This window comes from Brienomyrus brachyistius, chromosome 9 (genome assembly GCF_023856365.1).
Source record: "Brienomyrus brachyistius isolate T26 chromosome 9, BBRACH_0.4, whole genome shotgun sequence".
Lineage (NCBI taxonomy): Eukaryota > Metazoa > Chordata > Actinopteri > Osteoglossiformes > Mormyridae > Brienomyrus > Brienomyrus brachyistius.
The window spans coordinates 7,029,092-7,051,865 of NC_064541.1; the positions used below are offsets into that span (position 1 = coordinate 7,029,092).

Here is a 22,774-nt window from a genome sequence, read left to right on the forward strand (position 1 = left end):
TCTCTACCTCATTAGTATTCATCCATGCATTCGTCCATCCATCCAGTGCCGGTCGAAGCGCATCTAGGCAAGCCGACCCCCCGCCCCCATGCAAACTTCTATTCCCGTTTCGGTATATTAAAACCAGCGCCCTGGGCGGCCGCCTATGTTCTGTAATTGGTTGACTAGCATTGCATCCATCCATTTCAGTCTCTTGTGCTAGTACGAAGTAAATGGTAGCACATGACACCATCCTAGAGTACTCCGTGAACGGGATGCTTGTCCCATATTATTATTGACATTATAATGATAATTATGCTAACCTGGCTCGCGGCATGTGGTACTATAGATGGCATGTCGCTCTTTGCACGGTTTATGCCTTTTCATAATGTTGTGCTTTTAACCATATTCCCCTGTTTGCATAAAAATCAGGCATGCTCCAACCTGATAATGGAAGGTCCCTGGAGATTTACACATTTATCCACAAATATTCTTGTTTTCTAAATAAAATAAATGGAAAATTTTGCGAATTTTTATACAAATGGGACACATTTCTTACGTGTGCCTAGCCAACTTAAAATTTTATATTCATACAGTACTGTGGAAAAGTCTTAGGCAGTCTAAGAAAATGATGCTCAAATGATCTTCATATTGGCGTAAATCTCTGATGCCTGTTAAAGTGTGTCAGCTTATAGCCACTTCAAAATCTCCCCAAAAGTCACCCCAGTATTTGCAACAACACACCCAACTCGACTAGTACCCCACCTCGTATAGCTAATCAGTGCCTCACTGACTTGAAGTAGTTAAATAGATTAATTAATTGAAGTAGTAGTGAAATTTAACGAATCCACGGAATGGCTGGGATGCCCCTGAGGAGAGGTTTGGGAACTGAAGCGATGTTCACCTAGCCATCAACAAGTTATCAGTAAATTTTTGGAGAAATTCTTGTTAGATTTTGTTGTGTTACTCTTAATTTTCGTATGTTCTAATGTTTTGAGCATATATACCTGAACTACTTAGATAAATAGCTTTAAACATTTCTTTTTACTGCCTAAGACTTTTGCACAGCACTGAATATAATATTTGTCCAGAAATTCCTTATACCCGCTGGTCCTATGCAGGGTAACGGATGTTGTGGAGCTTATCCCGGATGATTATGTTATAATAAGACCTTTATGCTAGTTTTACCCCAGAAATACAGTTTGATATTTAAGGGTTTTCTTCAGCCAGGAGATGGCGTCCTGCGCCTAGCAACAGCAGCAAACCGCAGGCTTTGTTTGCGGCGCGCGGGGCTCATTTCACGCTTCATGTACCTGTGTTACCCTCAATTTGCACAATAAATCTCACGTCATCAACTTTTATTAAATGAACCAAACGTTTCAGTTTGGCTGTGTGGCTTCCCACTATGCGGTACGGCTCCCGAAAGCTGCATGAAACGACATTGCGCATGGAGATCTATCTTGAACTTCACAATTGCGTCTCGTCGATATGCATGTGTATCAGTCAGATTGGATGACTGAAAATTATTTTAAGTGATCATGATAACGCAGTAGCCTAACGTCTTTCTGAAAAATTCAAATAGGCTGATGGTTTATGCGCAAATGCAGCTTCAATGTCAGGAAATTGCCTTGACCGAGTTGCTCATTTTCCAGTTACCTATATTTCTTCCAGATACACGAGGTACGAGTATAAAGCAAAAGGCAGCTATGTATTATTTCAATATAGCTATTAATAATTTCAAGAGTTTCCTTGAGAATCACATTGCAGGTTTTTAGGCAACTAAAAAGTCACAAAAAAACAAATGGTAAAAACACAAAGAATTTATTTTGATTTAAGTGAACTGTTACAGCCTAGGAAACTATATTGTATAAACTGTTTGGATAGATGAATGGATGGATGGATATTTTTATATCTATTGATAAACATTTTTCCCCAAGTATATCTACTTATTAAAGATTCTGTTTATGTATGTATTTGTTTGTTTATTGATCTATCTATCTATTGAGCACTTTTAAACGATAGGAATTGAACCCAAAGTGTTGTACAGGCGATAAACCATTAGAAACAACACAAATGACAACACAATACAGCAATTTTCCCCAGAGAATTAAAGCTGAAATATTTAGGATTATTTCTGTTAATCATCCATTTTTAAAGCCATTTCTCGAAGCTGCCATGATTTCAGAATTATAGAAAACTACGAGGTTCACATTTTCAGGATCCCGCTGAACTGTAAACAGTGCAAACACACAAAGTACTGAGGAAGGGCCCAGAAACACGTACCCTTACACCGGCAGGCATGTTGCGTGTGTCTGTGTCTACCTGTCCATCTGTGTATGTGTGTATGTCTGTCTGTTTGCATGCTCCCACAGCATTTGTGTGCGATTCCTCCAGGTTCCCAGATTTCCTCCCACAGTCCAAAGAGATGTTCTCCAGGTCAGCTTCCCTTAGGCTATAAGCTCCAGGATCACTATGACCCAGTTCTGGAAAATGAAATCCCCAGTACCTGGGAGGAATGAAAGTTTAAATGCACTCTGCTCACGTCTCCTCTTCAGCCAAAGCCCCCGTGCCTCATATCTCACTTACATACTGTCCTTAACAGTGGTGGCTGCTAACCATATTTTTTTTAGTGAAGCAAACTCTCGACTGTCCTCTGATCCCCTCTACCCCATGGGTTTAATTTCAGACCTAACCATGTATTAGTCATTATTATAAATAGTAAAATTTTAAATATTCCTTGTACTAAACATTTTCCATTGGTGGCTAATTTCAAACAAATGTAGCTCTGTTCAGCCTGTATCCCGAGCCTTCAATTGTTTAAATATTAACTATTAAATTGGTGAGCTGATGCTCTGAAGGTGATGCTGCCTGTTTTTAACAGGTAAATCCATTTCTGAAATACAACCATTATAGAAATACATCCATCCATTTTCTGAAACCACTTGTCCTATTCAGGGTTGCGGGGAGTTGAGAACCTATATTCCAGAGGCTACCGGCGCAAGGCAGTGAACAGCCCAGGATGGGGCACCAACCCATCGCAGGGCACACTCACATACCATTCACTCACACATGCGCTCCTATGGACAATTTGTTAATTCCAATCAAGCCTGAGCATGTTTTTGGACTGTTGGGGGAAACTGGAGTACCCAGAGAATCTTTAAAAATGTTAATTTTGTTAAATGTATTAATAATTATAAATATAATTGCATGTGTTCGATTTAGAGAATACCAGGTCGTGACCGTAAACAGTATTCTAGCATGCAATATGAGATTTTTACCAGACTTGTTAGTTTTCTTGGTTTGTTGTAGTTTTTTTTGCCTCTCGAAAAAAAAGAATATCGCTATGAATGTACTAAAATATTTTATAAAGCTTTTAATGTGGTTTGACTAGTTCGTGTTTCTTGTTTGTTTGTCTCTCGGAAATAATAATCTTACTTCAAAACTACTAAAATATAAAGCAACTACACACAGCAGCGTATTCATGAAAGCAGCCATGTTTGTTCCGAGTTGTGGTAGCTCGAACTGGAGATTTTCGGACGTGATGTCACTAAACTCGGAATTTCCGAGATATAATCGAAAGCACCAAAATAATGGAATGCACCACAATAATCGAACGCACCAAGGATTGCTTAAGCATTTTGCACATTGAATTGCCGATTGCAAAACGTATTTTCAAATTATTTGCTCAGATTAAATATTGAAATAACAAATGCATGCTCTAATTGAATATTGAATTGTCAATTACAAAATGAATAGCCATTTGAGTTTTTTTTGTTTATAATCATACATATTTTCTAACGGAATATTGTCTGTAACGGACGAGATCCGCTGATCGCGACCTTGCGCCTTTAAGAACGTGTAGAAAAAGCATCGGATATAACGGAATTTCGCTTGTAAGGGACAAACAATTTGGTCACCTGGGCGGTATTAGCTGTAGTTCTGTTCGGCTATAACGGACATGCAGGGGGGTGATATCCAGCCCAGATACGTAGCTACGCCAGGTGAATTTGGATTACAACATGTACAATATAATAATGTGTACCACAAGTGTGTCTGCTGGGGTGTGGCATGAGTAAATGGTGTCCTGTAGTTGTGTTCTGGGTATACAGCAACTCTGATTATAACGGACTTTGGATATAACAGACTGTTTTGCCAGGTCCATTGAAGTCCGTTATAAATGGATTTTACTATATTGATTTTTATGTGGACATTTTTATAGGTGACTAAAATGCGTTTTGCTGCAACTAGAGGCTGAATTTTTTTCGGGAATTCAGCGGGATGGGAGTCATTAAAAAAATTAAAATTTTCAATAAAATTTGGGATTTTACGGAAGCTCTGAACTGCATTTGATGATTATTTTTCGGAGACAATAAGTCGTTATTTCGACATAAGTCGTTATAACGAGATATCTCCTTATTTCGACATAATAATAGATCATGTTAAGCTTTGCACAAATAATATCCGTCACTTGTGGGCAGAACAACAATGCATTTGAGTTGTCCTGCTAGTACACTAGATATTGGGAAGATGTTTGTGTAATATAAATTGCACTGCATTTATAGTCTGCCATGTGCATTGATCAAATGCGGTTTAGGGCTTCCGTATGATTTGACCATTCATACATAGTAGAGAAATAAAACTTAAATTCTGAGATAAACACAGTACACAGTTACCGAAAGTGCTGATAAAACATTTCACTTGTTCTTGTACAGCCGTTTGTACAAGCAAAATATTTTTTTCTCCAATCAACGTTGCAACACAAATGTAAGTTCAAATCAAAACGACGTACAAGTCCATTGTTAATCATTTCGGTGAAAAGAAGCAAGAGAAATGGGGCAGGAAATGACATCCCAGACTTACAAAATTTTCAACGAGCTACGACTCGCCGGAAAGCTCAGTGGTGTGGTGCTTGTGGATAACGATGTTAAATTCGAAGCTCACAACATAATTCTGTGTGGCTGTAGCTCCTTTTTCCAGTAAGTAGCTGTGATCCATATGTGCTAATGATGCTCAAACAAGAGAAAGTCAGATTTTTCTCTCTTTAGTAACGACCTCTCCCTAACAATAAGTCTCTGATAACAGAAAGTCTGTTAAATGCATTATTGTGCTATATTAGTGTAGCATAGGGTTCATAAGAAATATGTGTGGGCAGCAATTATTAAGTGAATCACCTTAACTTTTACCATACAATAAAAATATAAAAAATGGACCATGTTGGTCCAAGTTGTAAATATTTGAGGAGGAGCCGCTACCGGAAAAAATTAAATGAAAGCCCCCGGTCCCTAGTTCTTAAGTACGCATGTTATCATCTGTGGCAGGAAGTCTGGTTGATTTTCATTTGGGGGTCCCTGGTAAAAAAAGTCAGAAAGCGAGTAATTTAACTCTGTATGTAAAACCCATATTTATTAAATAAGTCACATCTGGGTTGTTTTTCAGGGCGATGTTCACTGGTGCCTGGAATATTCCGGGAATGTATGAATACAAATTCCCAAACATTTCCCCGGAAACGATGAAGCACATCATCGAGTGCTTCACTGGTGCCTGGAATATTCCGGGAATGTATGAATACGAATTCCCAAACATTTCCCTTACACGTACTCTGTGCTCATCGCAGTATATAGACAGTGTAGAGATTCTCCTGGCAGCCGCTGATGAGTTGAACATCCTAGGCATCGTGAAGCGCTGCAGTGACTTCCTGCTTAAGCAACTCTGTCTCGAGAATTGTGTTGGCCTTTTTAAAATTGCTGATATCCACTGTCTCAATGAGCTGCATCAGTCTGCCTTCAACACAATCCTGAAGAACTTCAAGGAGGTCGCCGGCACCTTGGAAGAGTCTCCAGAGCTCACACTGCAACAGCTCTGTAATATAATTGAAAAGGACGAGCTGAACGTCAGACAGGAGGATGTGGTCTTTGGCGTCATCCTCCGCTGGATCAAGCACGAGCCTGCCAGCCGTAAGGCCCACCTTTCAGTGCTGCTGCCCAAAGTGAGTATAATTTTACATTGTTCTCACTGACGTGTAGACATAACAATAAACCATTAATTCAGTGAAATCCTTATTACTGTAGCTAGAGACTAAGTCCTATAAATCTACAACCTAGGCTTTCGAGAATTACACCCAGAAGTAGAGTCTAACAAACAAATTAATGGAAAACACTCAAATGTGTTACATTAAACAAGTGTTAACTGACATAGCTTTTCAAAGTAAATGGCTTCAGCTGGGCATTATGAAAATGAGAAATTTGGCCTTGTTGTTATATTTTTATACTTTATGTGAAGAGTTACTCTTTTCCAGAGACACACATAAAGTACTGAGTTCATGGGAATTCTTTTGTTCTGGTTTCCTGTGTAGGTGCGGATGGCACGTATGAATCCAGAACACTTTATTAAGACTGTAAAAAACAATGATTTTGTGAAGGCTGATGTGGCATGTAGGCCCATTGTCAGTGACGTTTTGAAGGCCATATATGAACTTGACTTTAAAAGTCCATCTTCTGACTTTGACAACCCACTGATCCGCCCACGCCTGCCTTCGGAGATCTTGTTGGCCATTGGTGACTGGAGACACCACCCAACCAATTGGATCAAAGCCTACGACAGCTGGGTGGATGCCACGCAAGAGGAGATGCCCCCCGTGTCCTTCCACGGCACTGCATACCTCAAAGGACATGTCTATTGCATCGGGGGGTATGACGGCCTGTCCTGCATCAACACCGTGCGCAGGTTCGACCCCATGACGCGGACGTGGCAGCGGGTCGCCCCAATGAACTCGCGCCGCTGTTATGTTAGTGTGGCTGTACTTGATGGCTTCATTTATGCCATGGGCGGGTTAAACGGCTCCAGACGCATCAACACAGCGGAGCGGTATAACCCGGACACTGATCAATGGACTGTAATCCAGCCATTAAATGAACGGAGAAGCCATGCCAGTGCCACTGCACTACATGGCAAGGTAGACATTTTCTTTTTATTAAGTGTTATAATTTTTTGACTGACTCATTAAGCTGCCCTTATGCTATTAATTGCAGTTGTCAGTGGCTCCCAAAGGGATACTTAACATAAATGTTTGTTGCTTTATGTTACTACAAAGGTGCTACTAATTAAAAAGCACCCAAATGAGACTGCTTTCAATAAACTTTTCTAAAGTCAGAACAGCTCTTTTAAAATTCTAATTTTGGCTTTGATTTATTATTACTTGAAATTAATATTTTGAATGAATGATTTTTGTTATGAAACCAATAAATTTGCAGTATTTTTACCGAATTAAACAAGTGTCCCCAGACTTTCTGTGAGTATTTTAAATAAAGCAATACCTGAACTATCCTGCATCTCTGTTCATTTACCTGTTGACAAATTTTATTTTATTTGAGTTTTTGATGGTGTTACCTAATTCAGTGCAGCATCCAGGTGAAGATAAAGCCTTTTTAGATAGGCACAACACAGGGGACAGAGTGGGTGGGATACCCGTCCATTACAGGACATACACTCACAATGGGCAGATTAAAAACATGTAGAGGTGGGTATGGAATTCAAATCCGCTAACCCTGGAGATGAATCTACAATTTCACCCACTGAGCGACTATATACAGAATATTAATCATGTTTAGTGTATTATATAACTTTATTTGCCTGTAAACAATCTGAAAAATCTTAAGGCCAAAGGGAGTAACTCTCACCACAGAAACCACTCTTCTAATCTGCATGAAACACCTTGCTGGAATTGCAGTCCTTACTTCTGTGACATGGTGATGTCACCTCATGACACAGTTCTTATTGGCCACCTACCTACAAGGATCTCTGCAGATTGCAAGATGGGGGGAATGTGTAGCACAAGCTGAGCAAGGGGTTACTCTTAATGCTCCAACAGAGTGTTTCAGACAGAGCTATAGACAATGAACAATGAAGCATGTAAATTTGTTCTGGTAGATCCCAAAAATAAAATTATGAACAGTGAAAATGAGCACGATAGGACCCCCTTAATGAAAATATGAAGTCATCAGCCTAACCAGGTATCTTTTACTCTGCTGGGGGCTAGAAAGTGGCTTTTCAATGCATAACTTTAGACTGCTGAGTTTTTGGAATTATGAACTATAAACTGATGTTCTCAGTTGTAAATGATGCAAAGAAGAGCACAACACGAAAAGTTAATTAAAGAATCCCGGAATATATCCCGTTCATTCGTCTCCACGGCTCCCTTCGCACTCTGCTTCTTTTACTCTGGACGTGAGAATATGAGCATATATAATACATATGTTAATGCATATCATATTATATTTAATGAAAACAAATTAAGAACAGTCTGTTGTCCTCTAAAACTTTAAGGAATACTAATACGTAGGGGAAGATGGTGGCGCAGGCGGTAGTACTATCGTTCGGCAACTGGAGGAATCCAGGTTCGCTTCCTCCTGACCTCATCGGCGTGTCTTTGAGCAAGACACTGAAACCCAAACTGCTCCGGGTAAGCAGGTTAGCGCCCAACATAGCAACCTCCGCCCCCGGTGTGTGAATGGGTGAAAGTGAGGCATAAAAATGTAAAGCGCTTTGAGTACTCGTACGAGTAGAAGAACGCTATATAAATGCAGTTCTTTTACGTAGACATTCTATTCTACAAATTCTAATCGATGGTCACCAGCATGCTTACCACTTGACTATTTACGATTTTAACGTTCATTTTCCCGACGCCGCGCTGTGATTGGCTAGTATTCGTTTGGCCAAAACTTTCCAGTTTTGCCGTCCAATCACGGTGCACTTTCCCATGACTGGCGCACAGAGTCGGGCCCAACTTATTGTAGGTGTAGCGTACACGTATATGAAAGATTATAAGCACAAATATTCAAATGCATATCAATTTTGCAACTGGCAATTCAATATTCGATCAGAGCATGCATTTGTCAGTTCAATGCCTTGTTGTTGTATTTATTATTCAAAATATCTTGAAATGAATTAAGGATTACACAAGCACTTTGCACATTTAATTGCCGCTTGCAATACGTATTTTCAAATGACATGCTCAGATTCAATATTGAAATGACAAATGCATGCTCTGATTGAATATAATTTTATCATTATACTACGGGACCGTTTAATGCTTTAATCTGATTGGCTGACGAACGTTCTGAGGTGTGCAATTATTTTCAGATAACCGCACGGCGAACGTAGTTCCAGGTAGCTCTCTTGACCGCATTACAGTTCCATATCACTTCGCATAGTTAACTGTAATAACGGAAAATAGCATACAGTACCTATACAGCACACAGGACTAACAAAAACAACAACATGACAGACGATTTTCCGAAAGTAAATTTTAATATTTACGGTGAATATGAAACTTTCAACAACTGGGCTGCAGCAGTATTAGTTAGCCTAGTGTACCAACTTAAAGGCTACACATGACATTTCTCACTAGCGAGGTAATAACAGCGCTGCATCTTAAAGCAGACTTACAGTTTAGAGACGGTGCTTCAGAACACTGTTGAGGGACACACAGAGGTAGCCTAATTCATACAAGCTCTCTCTCTCTCTCTGTTTCTCTTTCTCTGTGTCTCTCTCGCTCCCTTTCTATTAACTTCATTATTAACTGCATCAGTCTGCTATCAACGGCTCAAGCCTCCATTGCCAGCTTTAAAATGACGTTTTGGAACTAGCAAAAGAGTCGTTCGATGAGATGCGGAAGAAATAATCCTACTCACAATAGCGATTTAAGTAGAAAAACCGGACGAATCCCTTGAAATATATAATCTGATCGATGTCTTGAGGTGTGGCAACCGTAGTATAAGCGGAATAATTGACTCCGGACCGTTGAATTATTAGAAAATAATGCACACCCGAGGTGTAACCCGACCACCTCGGGTGTGCATTATTTTCTAATAATTCAACGGCCCGTCGTCAATTATTCCTTACATAGCAAAATGAATAGCCATTTGAATTTTTGTGTTTATAATCTTCCATATTTTATAACGGAATATCGTCTATAACGGACGGGGTCCGCTGGTCCAGAGCGTGCGCCATTAAGAACATGCAGAAAAAGCATCGGATATAACGGACTCGCATATAACGGAATTTCGCTTATAAGGGACAAACAATTTGGTCTCCAGGGCCGCTTTTAGCTGTAATTCTGTTCGGCTATAACGGACATGCAGTGGGTGATATCCAGCGCAGGTACGTCGTTGGGATTATTAATATTCACGTATCTGGTCAGGTGAATTTGGATTACAACATGTACAATATAATAATCCATACCACAAGTGTGTCTGCTGGGGTGTGGCATAAGTAAATGGTGTCCTGTAGTTGTGTTCTGGACATATGGCAACTCTGGATATAACGGACTGTTTTGCCAGGTCCCTTGAAGTCCGTTATAAATGGATTTTACTGTATTGATTTTTATGTGGACATTTTTATAGATGACTAAAATGCGTTTTGCTTCAACTAGAGGTTGACATTTTTTCGGGAATCCAGCGGGATGGGAGTCAAATTCAATGTTAATCACGGGACTATAGGACGGGACGGGGGAAAAATTTACGGGGGCGGCGGGAGTCATTAAAAAAAAAATCAATAAAATTTGGGATTTTACGGAAGCCCTGAATAGCATTTGATTAATTTTTTTCGGAGACAATAAGTCATTATTTCGCCATAAGTCGTTATAACGGGATCTTATCTCGTTATTTCGACATAATAATAGATCGTGTTAAGCTTTGCACAAATAATATCTGCCACTTGTGGGCAGAACAACAATGGATTTGAGTTGTCCTGCTAGTACACTCGGTATTGGGAAGATGTTTGTGTAATATAAATTATAAAACATTTATAGTCTGCTATGTGCAAAAATCAAATGTGGTTCAGGGCTTCCGTATGACTTGACTATTCGTACATAATAGATAAATAAAACTTAAATTCTGAGATAAACACAGTAAACAGTTACCGAAAGTGCTGTTAAAACATTTTACTTGTTCTTGTACAGCCGATTGTACAAGCAAATTTTTTTTTCTCCAATAAACGTTGCAACACAAATGTAAATTTAAATCAAAACACTATGACGCAAAATCTGGGTCTTGCGTTCTAAACGCGTCATCGTTATATTGACGTACAAGTCCGTTGTTAATCATTTCGGTGAAAAGAAGCAAGAGAAATGGAGCAGGAAATGACATCCCAGAATTACAAAGTTTTCAATGAGCTACGGCTCGCCAGAAAGCTCTGTGATGTGGTCCTTGTGGCCAAGGATGTTAAATTCGAAGCTCACAAAATAATTCTGTGTGGCTGTAGCTCCTTTTTCAAGTAAGTAGCTGTGATCCATATGTGCTAATGATGCCCAAACAAGAAAAAGTTTTTTCTGTCTTTAGTAACGACCTCTCCCTGACAATGTCTCTATAACAGAAAGTGTGTTAAATGCATTATTGTGTTATATTAGTGTAGTATAGAGTTCATAAGAAATATTTGTGTGCAGCAATTAAGTGAATTGCCTTAACTTTTGCCATATAATAAAAATATAGAAAATGGACCATGTTGGTCCAAGCTATAAATATTTGAGGAGGAGCCGCTACCGGAAAAATAGAAACGAAAGCCCCGGTGTCATGATCGGGCTTGAACAGGTGATCGCTCAGGGAGGCGAGCAGGCAGTAAGCAGGCAGACAGGCGAAATACGGGCTAAACTAGGGGTTTATTCATGGGACAGGACAGAATAGCTAGTACGGACATCTACTAACATCAATGACAGACCATGAACTAAAGCAAAACAGGGACTGAAATAGACAAGACAGAGCAAAACAACAAGGTACAGCTGGGTACGATCGGGGAAGCACACGTGGATAATCAGGGGGGCGTGGCACACACGAGAACCGTGCAAGCTTGGCGTGACAGAACCCCCCCCAAAGGCGCGCTCTCCGGGCGCGCCTCAGGGGAGGCGACGGACGAGACGAGGGAGACGAGACCTGGAAAAGAGGAACAAACCAATAATGGGGCACAGGGAACAGGACAGAAACACAGAACTGGCACAGAGACAGGAAGTAGGACAGGACCTGACATAGGACAGGGAAGGCGGACAAACAGATCAGGAAAGGGGACACGGAGGGAACAGGCGGGACAAAAGGGCCGGGAGTGATTGAAGGGAACACCGGGGGACGAGGAGCAGAGATGGGAGGAACAACAGGATGAGGAATAAACATAGGAGGGACAAAGACGGGAGACCAAGGAGAGAAGGAGGGGGAATAAAGGGGAGCCCCAGCGGGCGACGGGTGGCAGCCGGAGGGGCCGCAGGCAGCCGGAGCAGGAGGGGACCTCAGAGGGGCAGAGGAGGCTGGGCGAGGGACAGACGGAGGGACCGAGGAGGGAGTTGGAGGGATGACCAGGGAAGGGGACGAGGGAGCTGTAGGGGACTCTGGAAAGGGCAAGGAGAGGTGGGGAGCCGCAGCAGGCGACGACGTCCTCCTACGCGCTGGAGTGGGGGGAACTGCAGGCAACTGAGGAGCCGCAGCCGGGGAGCCCGCAGGCGACCGACGAGAAGTCGGCGGCGGGAGTGAGGCATGGCTACGAGGCTTCGGAGGGGGACCTGCAGGCGACAGCCGACCCAGCAAAGCCCACCAAGAGAGCAAGCTCCCAGGCGGATCGTCGTCGCCTCTGGTCTCCTCCTTCTCCTCTGCTTTTTCCTCTTTATGTGGTCTGTCATTCTGTCACGATCGGGCTTGAACGGGTGATCGCTCAGGTAGGAAGCAGGCAGACAGGGGAAATACGGGCTAAACTAGGGGTTTATTCATGGGACAGGACAGAACAGCTAGTACGAACATCTACTAACATCAATGACAGACCATGAACTAAAGCAAAACAGGGACTGAAATAGACAAGACAGAGCAAAACAACAAGGTACAGCTGGATACGATCGGGGAAGCACACGTGGATAATCAGGGGGGCGTGGCACACACAAGGATCGTATGAGTACCCATGTGATCATCTGGGGCAGGAGGTCTGGTTGATTTTCATTTGGGGGTCCCTGGTTAAAACAAAGTCAAAAAGCCAGTAATTTAACTCTGTCTGTAAAACCCATATTTATTAAATAAGTCACATCTGGGTTGTTTTTCAGGGCGATGTTCACCGGTGCCTGGAATATCCCAGGAAAGTATGAATACGAATTCCCGAACATTTCCCCGGAAACGATGAAGCACATCATCGAGTACGCTTACACGTACTCTGTGCTCATCACAGTAGACAATGTGGAGAGTCTCCTGGCAGCCGCTGATGAGTTGAACATCCTAGGCATCGTGAAGCGCTGCAGTGACTTCCTTCTTAAGCAACTCTGTCTCGAGAATTGTGTTGGCCTTTTTAAAATTGCTGATATCCACTGTCTCAATGAGCTGCATCAGTCTGCCTTCAACACAATCCTGAAGAACTTCAAGGAGGTCGCCGGCACCTCCAAAGAGTTCACAGAGCTCACCCTGCAACAGCTCTGTGATATAATTGAAAAGGACGAGCTGAACGTCAGGCAGGAGGATGTCGTCTTTGACGCCATCCTCCGCTGGATCAAGCACGAGCCTGCCAGCCGTAAGGCCCACCTTTCAGTGCTGCTGCCCAAAGTGATTATAATTTTACATTGTTCTCACTGACGTGTAGACATAACAATAAACCATTAATTCAGTGAAATCCTTATTACTGTAGCTAGAGAGTAAGTCCTATAAATCTACAACCTAGGCTTTCGAGAATTACACCCAGAAGTAGAGTCTAACAAACAAATTAATGGAAAACACTCAAATGTGTTACATTAAACAAGTGTTAACTGACATAGCTTTTCAAAGTAAATGGCTTCAGCTGAAGCATTATGAAAATAAGAAATTAAAATTTGACCTTGCTGTTATATTTTTATACTTTATGTGACGTTACTCTTTTCCAGAGATACACATAATGCACTAAGGAGTTCATGGGAATTCTCTTGTCCTGTTTTTCTGTGTAGGTGCGGATGGCTCGTATGACTCCAGAACACTTTATTAAGACTGTTAAAAACAATGATCTTGTGAAGGCTGATGTGGCGTGTAGGCCCATTGTCAGTGAAGTTTTAAAGGCCATATATGAACTTGACTTTAAAAGTCCATCTTCCGACTTTGACAACCCACTGATCCGCCCACGCCTGCCTTCGGAGATCTTGTTGGCCATTGGTGGCTGGAGACACCACCCAACTAACTGGATTGAAGCCTACGATAGCTGGGCCGACCGCTGGGTGGATGCCACGCAAGAGGAGATGCCCCCCGTGTCCTTCCACGGCACTGCATACCTCAAAGGACATGTCTATTGCATCGGGGGGTATGACGGCCTGTCCTGCATCAGCACCGTGCGCAGGTTCGACCCCATGACACGGACGTGGCAGCGGGTCGCCCCAATGAACTCGCGCCGCTGTTATGTTAGTGTGGCTGTACTTGATGGCTTCATTTATGCCATGGGCGGGTTAAACGGCTCCAGACGCATCAACACAGTGGAGCGGTATAACCCGGACACTGATCAATGGACTGTAATCCAGCCATTAAATGAACGGCGAAGCCATGCCAGTGCCACCGCACTACATGGCAAGGTAAGTCAAAGCCAACTGTGTTTACCCTAATTTTCCCCTTGAAATTGATTATTTTACACATTCAGCAGCTGTCTTTCTCTTCATATTGCTGATATTAGTCCATAATTGCTAAATTCAGTGTTTCAAGTGTTTGGATTAATCATATAACATAACTGCATTATTGGTGTGCATTAATTGCACATTGGTGTCTCAACAGACACTGTGGTGTCATAGTTTAGAAGTGCGGGCACTGAGTCCTGACCTGGCTCTGTGTTTGTGCAATTCCTCCCACAGTCCAAGACTTAGACTTAGATGAACTGGTGTTCTCACACCTGGTTTCTCCAATTTCGGTCCTGGAGGGCCAGAAACCAACACAGTTTGTAGATTGTTCAAACACATCTACTAAATCTTGAAATTAGCTGATCAATGTATGTTTGAGCAGAGAAATCTGCAAACTGCATTGGATTTTGGCCACCCAGGACTGGAATTGAGGAACCCTGTCTTGAGGCTGGTTCATACCTTCTCTACATGTATGTAATAGATGTAAATAACCTTGTAAATAGTCTGTAGGGTTTGCAAACTACCCCACCGCTAGTCAAAAGCATCCATGTTGGTATTTAAACTGGACACTAATGAATCGTTTATGCGCAGAGTGTCCGTACACCGCTGTGCGGATAGAGATTTGGAGTGCAGTAGGCGTTCTTCCACGGTGGCGTACAATGATGTCAAACACGTCATAAATGTCCAAGTCGACACGTCCGCTAGTATGCATACGGAGAAGAATGAACCAGCCTTTACCCTATCCATAGCACGTACTTTCATGTTGGTGTTACAATGAACTTTTTTGTGTAAATCCCCTACCTTGTGGGGTAAGCTCCAGGTTCACCAAGACCCGGTACTGAATTAACTTTTATGGTAGATGGATGGATTCAACATGCATTAGCAAAATCTGCATTTACTCTTTCTAGATCTCCATCTCCAATCATTTACAGTATGATAGTCATCACATTTAAACTGGTTTTCCTAGATATACATCTGTGGGGGCTACAATGGAACTGACAGCCTTTCTTCTGCTGAATGCTATGACCCATTCACTGACCAATGGACCGCAATCACTCCAATGAGCACTGCCCGAAATGGAGTTGGAGTCGTGGCTTATAAGGAGAAAATCTATGCGGTGAGTGACTCTTTTTTTGTGTCCAACCTCACGTTTTATTTGTGAGACTCACAGTTTTTTGCCTTCGCTGCTGCGTCATGAATTGTAATGTGCTTAAATCAAACAAAAGAGTTCACTATCAGAAATAACCTGCTGTGAAGGTTTATCTGAATGCACATAAAAATCATGTCACCCTCTTTAGCCTCCCTGCATTCATCTCTGGGTTGTAAATGAATATACTGGGGGGGGGGGGGGTCTCAGCTGCAAGCTCAGGTAGTAAAGCTTAGATTCTTAGTTACATTCTGTAGATGCCGACAAAACTGGTCAGATTGTTGTTTTTTTCAGTGTATGTGTAACTGCAAGTGTAATTTTGTAATAATAATAAAAGTAAAAGATAGCAGCACAGGGAGTCTGTTTTGATGGCTCTCAGTTTTCACCAAATTGTACCTTTTCCAGCTAAAATTTCTTAAGGAAAGTGTTGATGACTTCGCTCATGCTTTTGCTATCCGAGTGACCACTTACCTTTGGCGTCTCCTAGGTGGGCGGTACCAATGGGTCTCACCACCTGCGGAGCGTAGAGGCCTATGACCCTCTTTCCAATCGCTGGAATGCTGTGGCCCCCATGTTTATGTCACGGAGCAACTTTGGAATCGAGGTGATCGATGGCCTGCTGTTCGTGATGGGCGGAACCGATGGGTTCAGTGTCTCGAGCAGGGTGGAGTGCTATGATGCAGAGACAGGCAGCTGGTACAGCGCCCAGAACATGTGCACACCCAACAAAAACTTTAGCTGCTGCGTAGTACCTGCACATCCTGCCATCATGCAATACGCTGCACCTCGCTAGTGCCTGATGGCCACCAGGAGGAGACGAACCCAACTGTCCCCAACAGCCTGTACCCCCCACCCCGAATTCATCCATCCATCCATTTTCCAAACTGCTTATCCTACTGGGTCGTGTGTCCTGCGATGGGCTGGCCCCCCATCCTGGGTTGTTCCCTGGCTCGTGCCCATTGCTTCCGGGATAGGCTCCAGACCCCCCACGACCCAGTAGGATAAGCGGTTTGGAAAATGGATGGATGGATGTTACAAATTTAATGGTTTCATAACAAAAGTCCATTGACAAGTGTTAGCATTTCTGCATATATCTTCCGCACAGACATTTCCTTTTTATTAAATGTCATAATTTTTTGACTGACTCATTAAGCTGCCCTTATGCTATTAATTGCAGTTGTCAGTGGCTCCCAAAGGGATACTTAACATAAATGTTTGGTGCTTTATGTTACTACAAAGGTGCTACTAATTAAAAAGCACCCAAATGAGACTGCTTTCAATAAACTTTTCTAAAGTCAGAACAGCTCTTTTAAAATTCTAATTTTGGCTTTGATTTATTATTACTTGAAATGAATATTTTGAATGAATGATTTTTGTTATGAAACCAATAAATTTGCAGTATTTTTACTGAATTAAACAAGTGTCCCCAGACTTTCTGTGAGTACTTTAAATAAAGCAATACCTGAACTATCCTGCATCTCTGTTCATTTACCTGTTGACAAATTTTATTTTATTTGAGTTTTTGATGGTGTTACCTAATTCAGTGCAGCATCCAGGTGAAGATAAAGCCTTTTTAGATAGGCACAACACAGGGGACAGAGTGGGTGGGATACCCGTCCATTACAGGACATACACTCACAATGGGCAGATTAAAAACACGTAGAGGTGGGTATGGAATCCAAATCCCCTAACCCTGGAGATGAATCTACAATTTCACCCACTGAGCGACTATATACAGAATATTAATCATGTTTAGTGTATTATATAATTTTATTTGCCTGTAAACAATCTGAAAAATCTTAAGGCCAAAGGGAGTAACTCTCACCACAGAAACCACTCTTCTAATCTGCATGAAACACCTTGCTGGAATTGCAGTCCTTATTTCTGTGACATGGTGAGGTCACCTCATAACAAAGTTCTTATTGGCCACCTACCGACAAGGATCTCTGCAGATTGCAAGATGGGGGGAATGTGTAGTGCAAGCTGAGCAAGGGGTGACGCTTAATGCTCCAACAGAGTGTTTCAGACAGAGCTATAGACAGTGAACAATGAAGCATGTAAATTTGTTCTGGTTGATCCCAAAAATAAAATTATGAACAGTGAAAATGAGCACGATAGGACCCCCTTAATGAAAATATGAAGTCCTCAGCCTAACCAGGTATCTTTTACTCTGCTGGGGGCTAGAAAAGGCAAATGTGGTAACACTTTACTTGAAGGAGCAGAAATAATATATAATCTTAATTAATCATGAACAAACTCTTCATGTTTATTTACTACAGTGGTTCTCAAAGTTGGTCCTCGGGCCCCACTGCCCTGCTTGTTTTCCAGCTCTCCCTGCCCTGCACACTGCTGATTACCTGGATCAGGTGTGTTCAGTCAATCAGAAGCTGAAAGACAGCTGGGACTAGCGTGTGGGGCAGGGATAGCTAGAAAACAAGCAGGGCAGTGGGGCCCGTGGACCGACTTTGAGAACCACTGATTTACTATATTTGTTCTTGAGTAGTAACTGAGTTACTACTAAGTTACTATAAGGAACCATATTGTAACCATAGTGTTACAGTTAGTTGTCACCAATGCAGTGCTGAGCTTCCCAATGATCTCCGGTGTACAGAAAGTTAGAAGCTGAACTGAGTGGAGAGTCTGTCTTGAGACAAGCTGGGTAAAACTTGATAACACATCTCCTCCTTTGCTGTACATGTTAGCACTGGCTGTGTTGGATTGGTCTTGATTGGGGGCCCTATATGATCTGGGATGTAAAGACTATAGCATGAACAGCATATCTTCTGTCTTGACACCTCTTCATACTTTTGGCTCAAGCATCTTTCTCTTATGTTTCGTGGTTTTCCTCTATAGCCTCTTAAATGAGTGACACACCAGTTTGTTAACACATAACAGTGACGGGATTTTTTGGAAGCTATGTGGTTTTGGCAGTAGTCTCCAGCCCCCCACCATGCTGCCGCTCATGCAATATTTAGACGGGTTCGCCGGCAAACTCCAAAATTTGCTGCATGGCAGTTTTAGGTCCAAGTCGTTCATCACTATTCTAGCCGCCGCTGTATTTTATCTCATGTGACACCACAACCATCCTGGTTTTTACCCAAAATCAGGCAGGAGATGAAGCAACAAAGCTACTCCCAGATAGGCGAAAGCAGCCACCGTAGGAAGAGGGTCAGTTTGTGTCAGCGGGATATTTCTGCTTTGCTTTGACATTTTTTCATGGCCCAATGATTTAAAGGGCCACCATTGTTTTTGTTTGACTTCTTTTCTACAAACACCATAAAGTTCCGGTGCAGGCTTTCCTGTCTTATACTCCCCAGAAATGGACACGTCTCCCCCCTGCTGCATATCCATCTCGATCTGAAACACAGTGCAATTCCTTGGGATTCGGTAACTGGTTCATACCACCAGGGATGTACATTCACTTCAGGTTCCCTAGAAGACCACATTCAACATCATCCCTAAGCATCTGATGAATAAATGGTACCTACAAAAAGAGCCTCTTGGCTGAAATGGAACAAGGAAAAATATTTTGCTCCAACAGAAAAACGATGAATGACGTTTTAAAGGGCCACACCATCGCAAATGCAAAAGCTCAGCCCTGCATTTACTTTTTATTTATTTAGCCGACTCCTTTAAACAAAGGGATGTACTATTATTTTCTCTTTTTTTTTGCAAAAACAGGGTTAGACTCTCTGGGGTAATTGGGGTTAAGTGCCTCGCTCAGGGGCCCAGCAGACAAATGACTCAGTCAGCCAAGGGATTTTAACCAGCGATTACAGGCACAGCAACCTAACCCAGGGGTAGACAGAGTCAGTATTTATTCCTGGGGGAACAAACAAGGTCTGAATTCGCAACTTGACCAGCCAAACAGCTGACACAAGAGGGCAGCTAAGTGCTTTCAGGTTCCTGCCGTGGTTTGCCGAGCCACTCAGTCATCACCCCCCGCTTCAGCTTTCATTAGTGCCCTACCCCGGTTGTCTTCTACAAAGCAGATGCCAGTGTCCTGAAAACTTACCTCTCGAAATTCACACAGTAGAGTAAAACATCAGTACTGGGAATACAGTGACTCAGTGGGCAGCACTGGGGCTTCACAGCTTCAAGGTTGTGGGAAACGAGACAGATTTATAACTCTGAGAGTGTAGGTGTGTGTGTGTCTGTGACAGTCCCACTGTACAAAATGAATTCAAAGTGATGTTAAACATTTCTTCTACATATTCTGGCCCTTTTTTTATGGTGAAAAAACTCCTATTCTCCAATTCCCAGCTGCTCTAGACACAAAGAAATTCAAATAAATACTAAGATAAGTATTTGAAGATAGTTCAATTTTAAGGGAACATTTTGTGGCTCTCAGTCTCATGTGAATGAATAGGGAACAGATCATTGAATTCAAGCATGGTACTGTCACAGGATGCCAACTTTGCAATAAGTCAGTTCGTGAAATTTCTTCCCTGATAGATATTCCACGGTGAACTGTAAGTGGTATTATCGTGAAGTGGAAGCATTTAGGAATAAAAAAGTGGCAGACCACACAAAGAGCGGGGTCGTTGAGGTGCATAGTGTGTTAAAGTCACCAAAGCTCTGTTGAGTTCCTAACTACCTCTGGCATTAACTCCAGCACAAAAACTGTGCACCAGAAGCTTCATGGGATGGGCTTCCATAGCCAAGCAGCTGCATGTTTACATCACATCACCAAGCACAATGCCAAGGGTCAGATGGAATGGTGAATAGCATGCAGCTACTGGACTCCGGAGCAATTCAAACTTGTTCTGTGGGGTGACGAATTATGCTTCTCTTTGTGGCAGTCTGATAAACAAGTCTGGGTTTGACAGATGCCAGGAGAACGCTACCTGCTTGACTGTATTGTGCCAACTGTAAAGTTTGGTGGAGGAGGGATGATAGTATGTGGTTATTTTTCAGGGGTTGGACTAGGCTCCTTAGTTCCGGTGAAGGGAACTCTTAATGCTTTAGCATAACCAGACATTTTGGACAATTCTATGCTTCCAACTTTGTGGGAACAGCTTGGGGAAGGTAATTTTCTGTTCCAGCATGACTGTGCCTCAGTGCAAAAAGCCAGGTCCATAAAAATGGTTGGGTTTGTATGATGTGGAAGAACTTCACTGGCCTGTACAGAACCCTGAGCTCAGCCCCCTCGAACACCTTTGGGATGAACTACAGATAGATTGTGAGCCAGGCCTTCACATCCAACATCAATGCCTGACCTCACAAATGCTCTTCTGGATGAATGGGCAAAAATTCCCACAGACTCCATAATCTTGTGGAAAGCCTCCCCAGAAGAGTGGCAGCTGATATAACAGCAAAGAGGGACCAACTCCATACTGATGCCTATAGATTTAGAATGGGATGTCATACAAGTTCCTGTAGGTGTGATGGCCAGGTGTCGCGATACTTTTGTCCATACAGTGCATGTAGGGAATCCGACAGGGAGAGACCTGCTCACGAGTGATTTAGCACTTCAGTCCGACATGCTGCGGATCCTGATTTCACTTTTGTTCCCAAAACTCCGTAAACGGAACTGTCATATTTCAAATCCCCTTTTTAAAAAGCCAGTTAAATAAGTTTCCCAATGTCATGGCACAAAATAAATATGTTCAGCAGAGGTTAATGAGATGGTTTTGTCAAGTCAAAGGAGAAACTGTGTAGGCTAATGTCAGATCCGTACTTTACACAGGATGCATGCATAGCATTCTGCTAAAGAAAACACACAACACAACCTATTGCAAATAAAAAAAATGTTTATACAGCACATGTTAATTGGACCTTCTGCGGATCTGTCATTAATAGACTTCTTTATAATGAGTACCTTTATCTGCAGTGGTGATTTTACAGATAAATTAATTCCAGATATATCGGGGTTCCTGTCATAAAGAGGAAGACAGACTATGTTGTGATATTTCTCAGCTAATTTATTTGCTGAAGTGAAACACAGCGTTTTATTCTTCATACTGAACTAGAGATTTGCATCAAGTCTCTCACACCCCCCCCCACCCAAAAAAAAAAGAACATTTGTGGGGCCCAACAGTTAGGATACTTACAATAATTTAGTGTTACTGGGAATATTGAGCCTTGTACCAAGAGATGAGTAATACTGTGTGTGATTTTCATGTGCTTTGATTAGTTTGGGTAGTTCAGTTGACACCCTTGAGTTCAACTAGACAGCGATTGATAAAATGGAAATTTCACTTATAGTAAATTTTGTCTCTCAAGTGTGACAACCGCATACTGTCACCTGTCCAGGTGTGTCACACTCGATCGCGGGCAGAGCGGCGATCGTGCGGGCGAGCAGGCAGAAACGGGCAAACACGCCGTGATCAGGGCAAACAAGGGGTTTATTCCGAAAGACGGGGCAGGGAACAGAAGACGCCAACTAACATCAATGACAGACAACGGGTTAGTACAAAACAGGAACTTAAATACATGGAACAAGGCAGCAGGAAACAAGACACGACTGGGCACGATCAGGAAATCACACGTGGGTAATTAGGGGGCGTGGCACACACGAGGAGCGGACGGAGCGGGTGTCACAAGGTGTTTTATCATGTCATTTTTTTTTTTTTTGCGTGAGCCACAAAACAGACCAATCAGCTTTCGGAGTGCCACAAATATCTATAGGAGGCCAAGTTTACAGCATGCAGCGATGTTTACATGGGTGTGTGCTGTCTTTGCTGGTACATTTAGTTATTATATCTATTGCCATAGACTGTGGAGCAGGATGGGGGGGGGATTCTTTTGCAGCACCATTAAAACTGTGATGAACAACCACCAAAAAAATACCTACAAATAATTTAATGCATACCCATTAAACTTTATTAATAAAAGCCTGAATTGCTCTGTAGTAATTTGAAAGTAAATTTTAATTTGTAGTAAAAGTCTTTGATATCAGAATATCCCATTCCGCCAAATACCATAGGGGCCCTACTGCATTGGGATCTGGTGACTGTGGAGGCCATTTGAGTTCAGTGAACTCATCGTCATGTACAAGGAACCAATCAGAGATGATAAGGGTTTTGTGATATGGCACGTTTTCCTGCTGGGTACACTATGCT

General features: G+C 42.3%; 1 protein-coding gene across 4 annotated transcripts; it reads left to right on the top strand.

The window, feature by feature from the left end:
* Nucleotides 1–4,424: 4,424 nt before the first annotated feature.
* On the top strand, nucleotides 4,425–17,180 carry LOC125749644 (kelch-like protein 10). 4 transcript variants are annotated; one of them, XM_049027102.1, is made up of 5 exons: nucleotides 9,877–11,250; nucleotides 13,049–13,538; nucleotides 13,913–14,524; nucleotides 15,531–15,680; nucleotides 16,198–17,180. In XM_049027102.1, the coding sequence occupies exons 1-5, from the start codon at nucleotides 11,105–11,107 to the stop codon at nucleotides 16,501–16,503; spliced, it is 1,704 nt and encodes a 567-aa protein (XP_048883059.1). In that variant the 5' UTR covers nucleotides 9,877–11,104; the 3' UTR covers nucleotides 16,504–17,180. The 4 variants fall into 4 exon arrangements, with proteins under 4 accessions (XP_048883061.1, XP_048883059.1, XP_048883063.1 ...); XM_049027106.1 differs by having other exon boundaries at nucleotides 9,877–10,137; XM_049027105.1 differs by having other exon boundaries at nucleotides 11,143–11,250; nucleotides 11,648–13,538.
* The last annotated feature ends 5,594 nt before the right edge of the window (nucleotides 17,181–22,774 follow it).

Excerpts from the sequence above, each read along its gene's own strand:
- LOC125749644 (XM_049027102.1), top strand. The coding sequence starts at position 11,105 with ATGGAGCAGGAAATGACATCCCAGAATTACAAAGTTTTCAATGAGCTA. Across the intron at positions 11,251-13,048 it reads GGCTGTAGCTCCTTTTTCAA|GGCGATGTTCACCGGTGCCT; the intron begins GTAAGTAGCTGT and ends GTTGTTTTTCAG. Across the intron at positions 13,539-13,912 it reads TTTCAGTGCTGCTGCCCAAA|GTGCGGATGGCTCGTATGAC; the intron begins GTGATTATAATT and ends TTTTCTGTGTAG.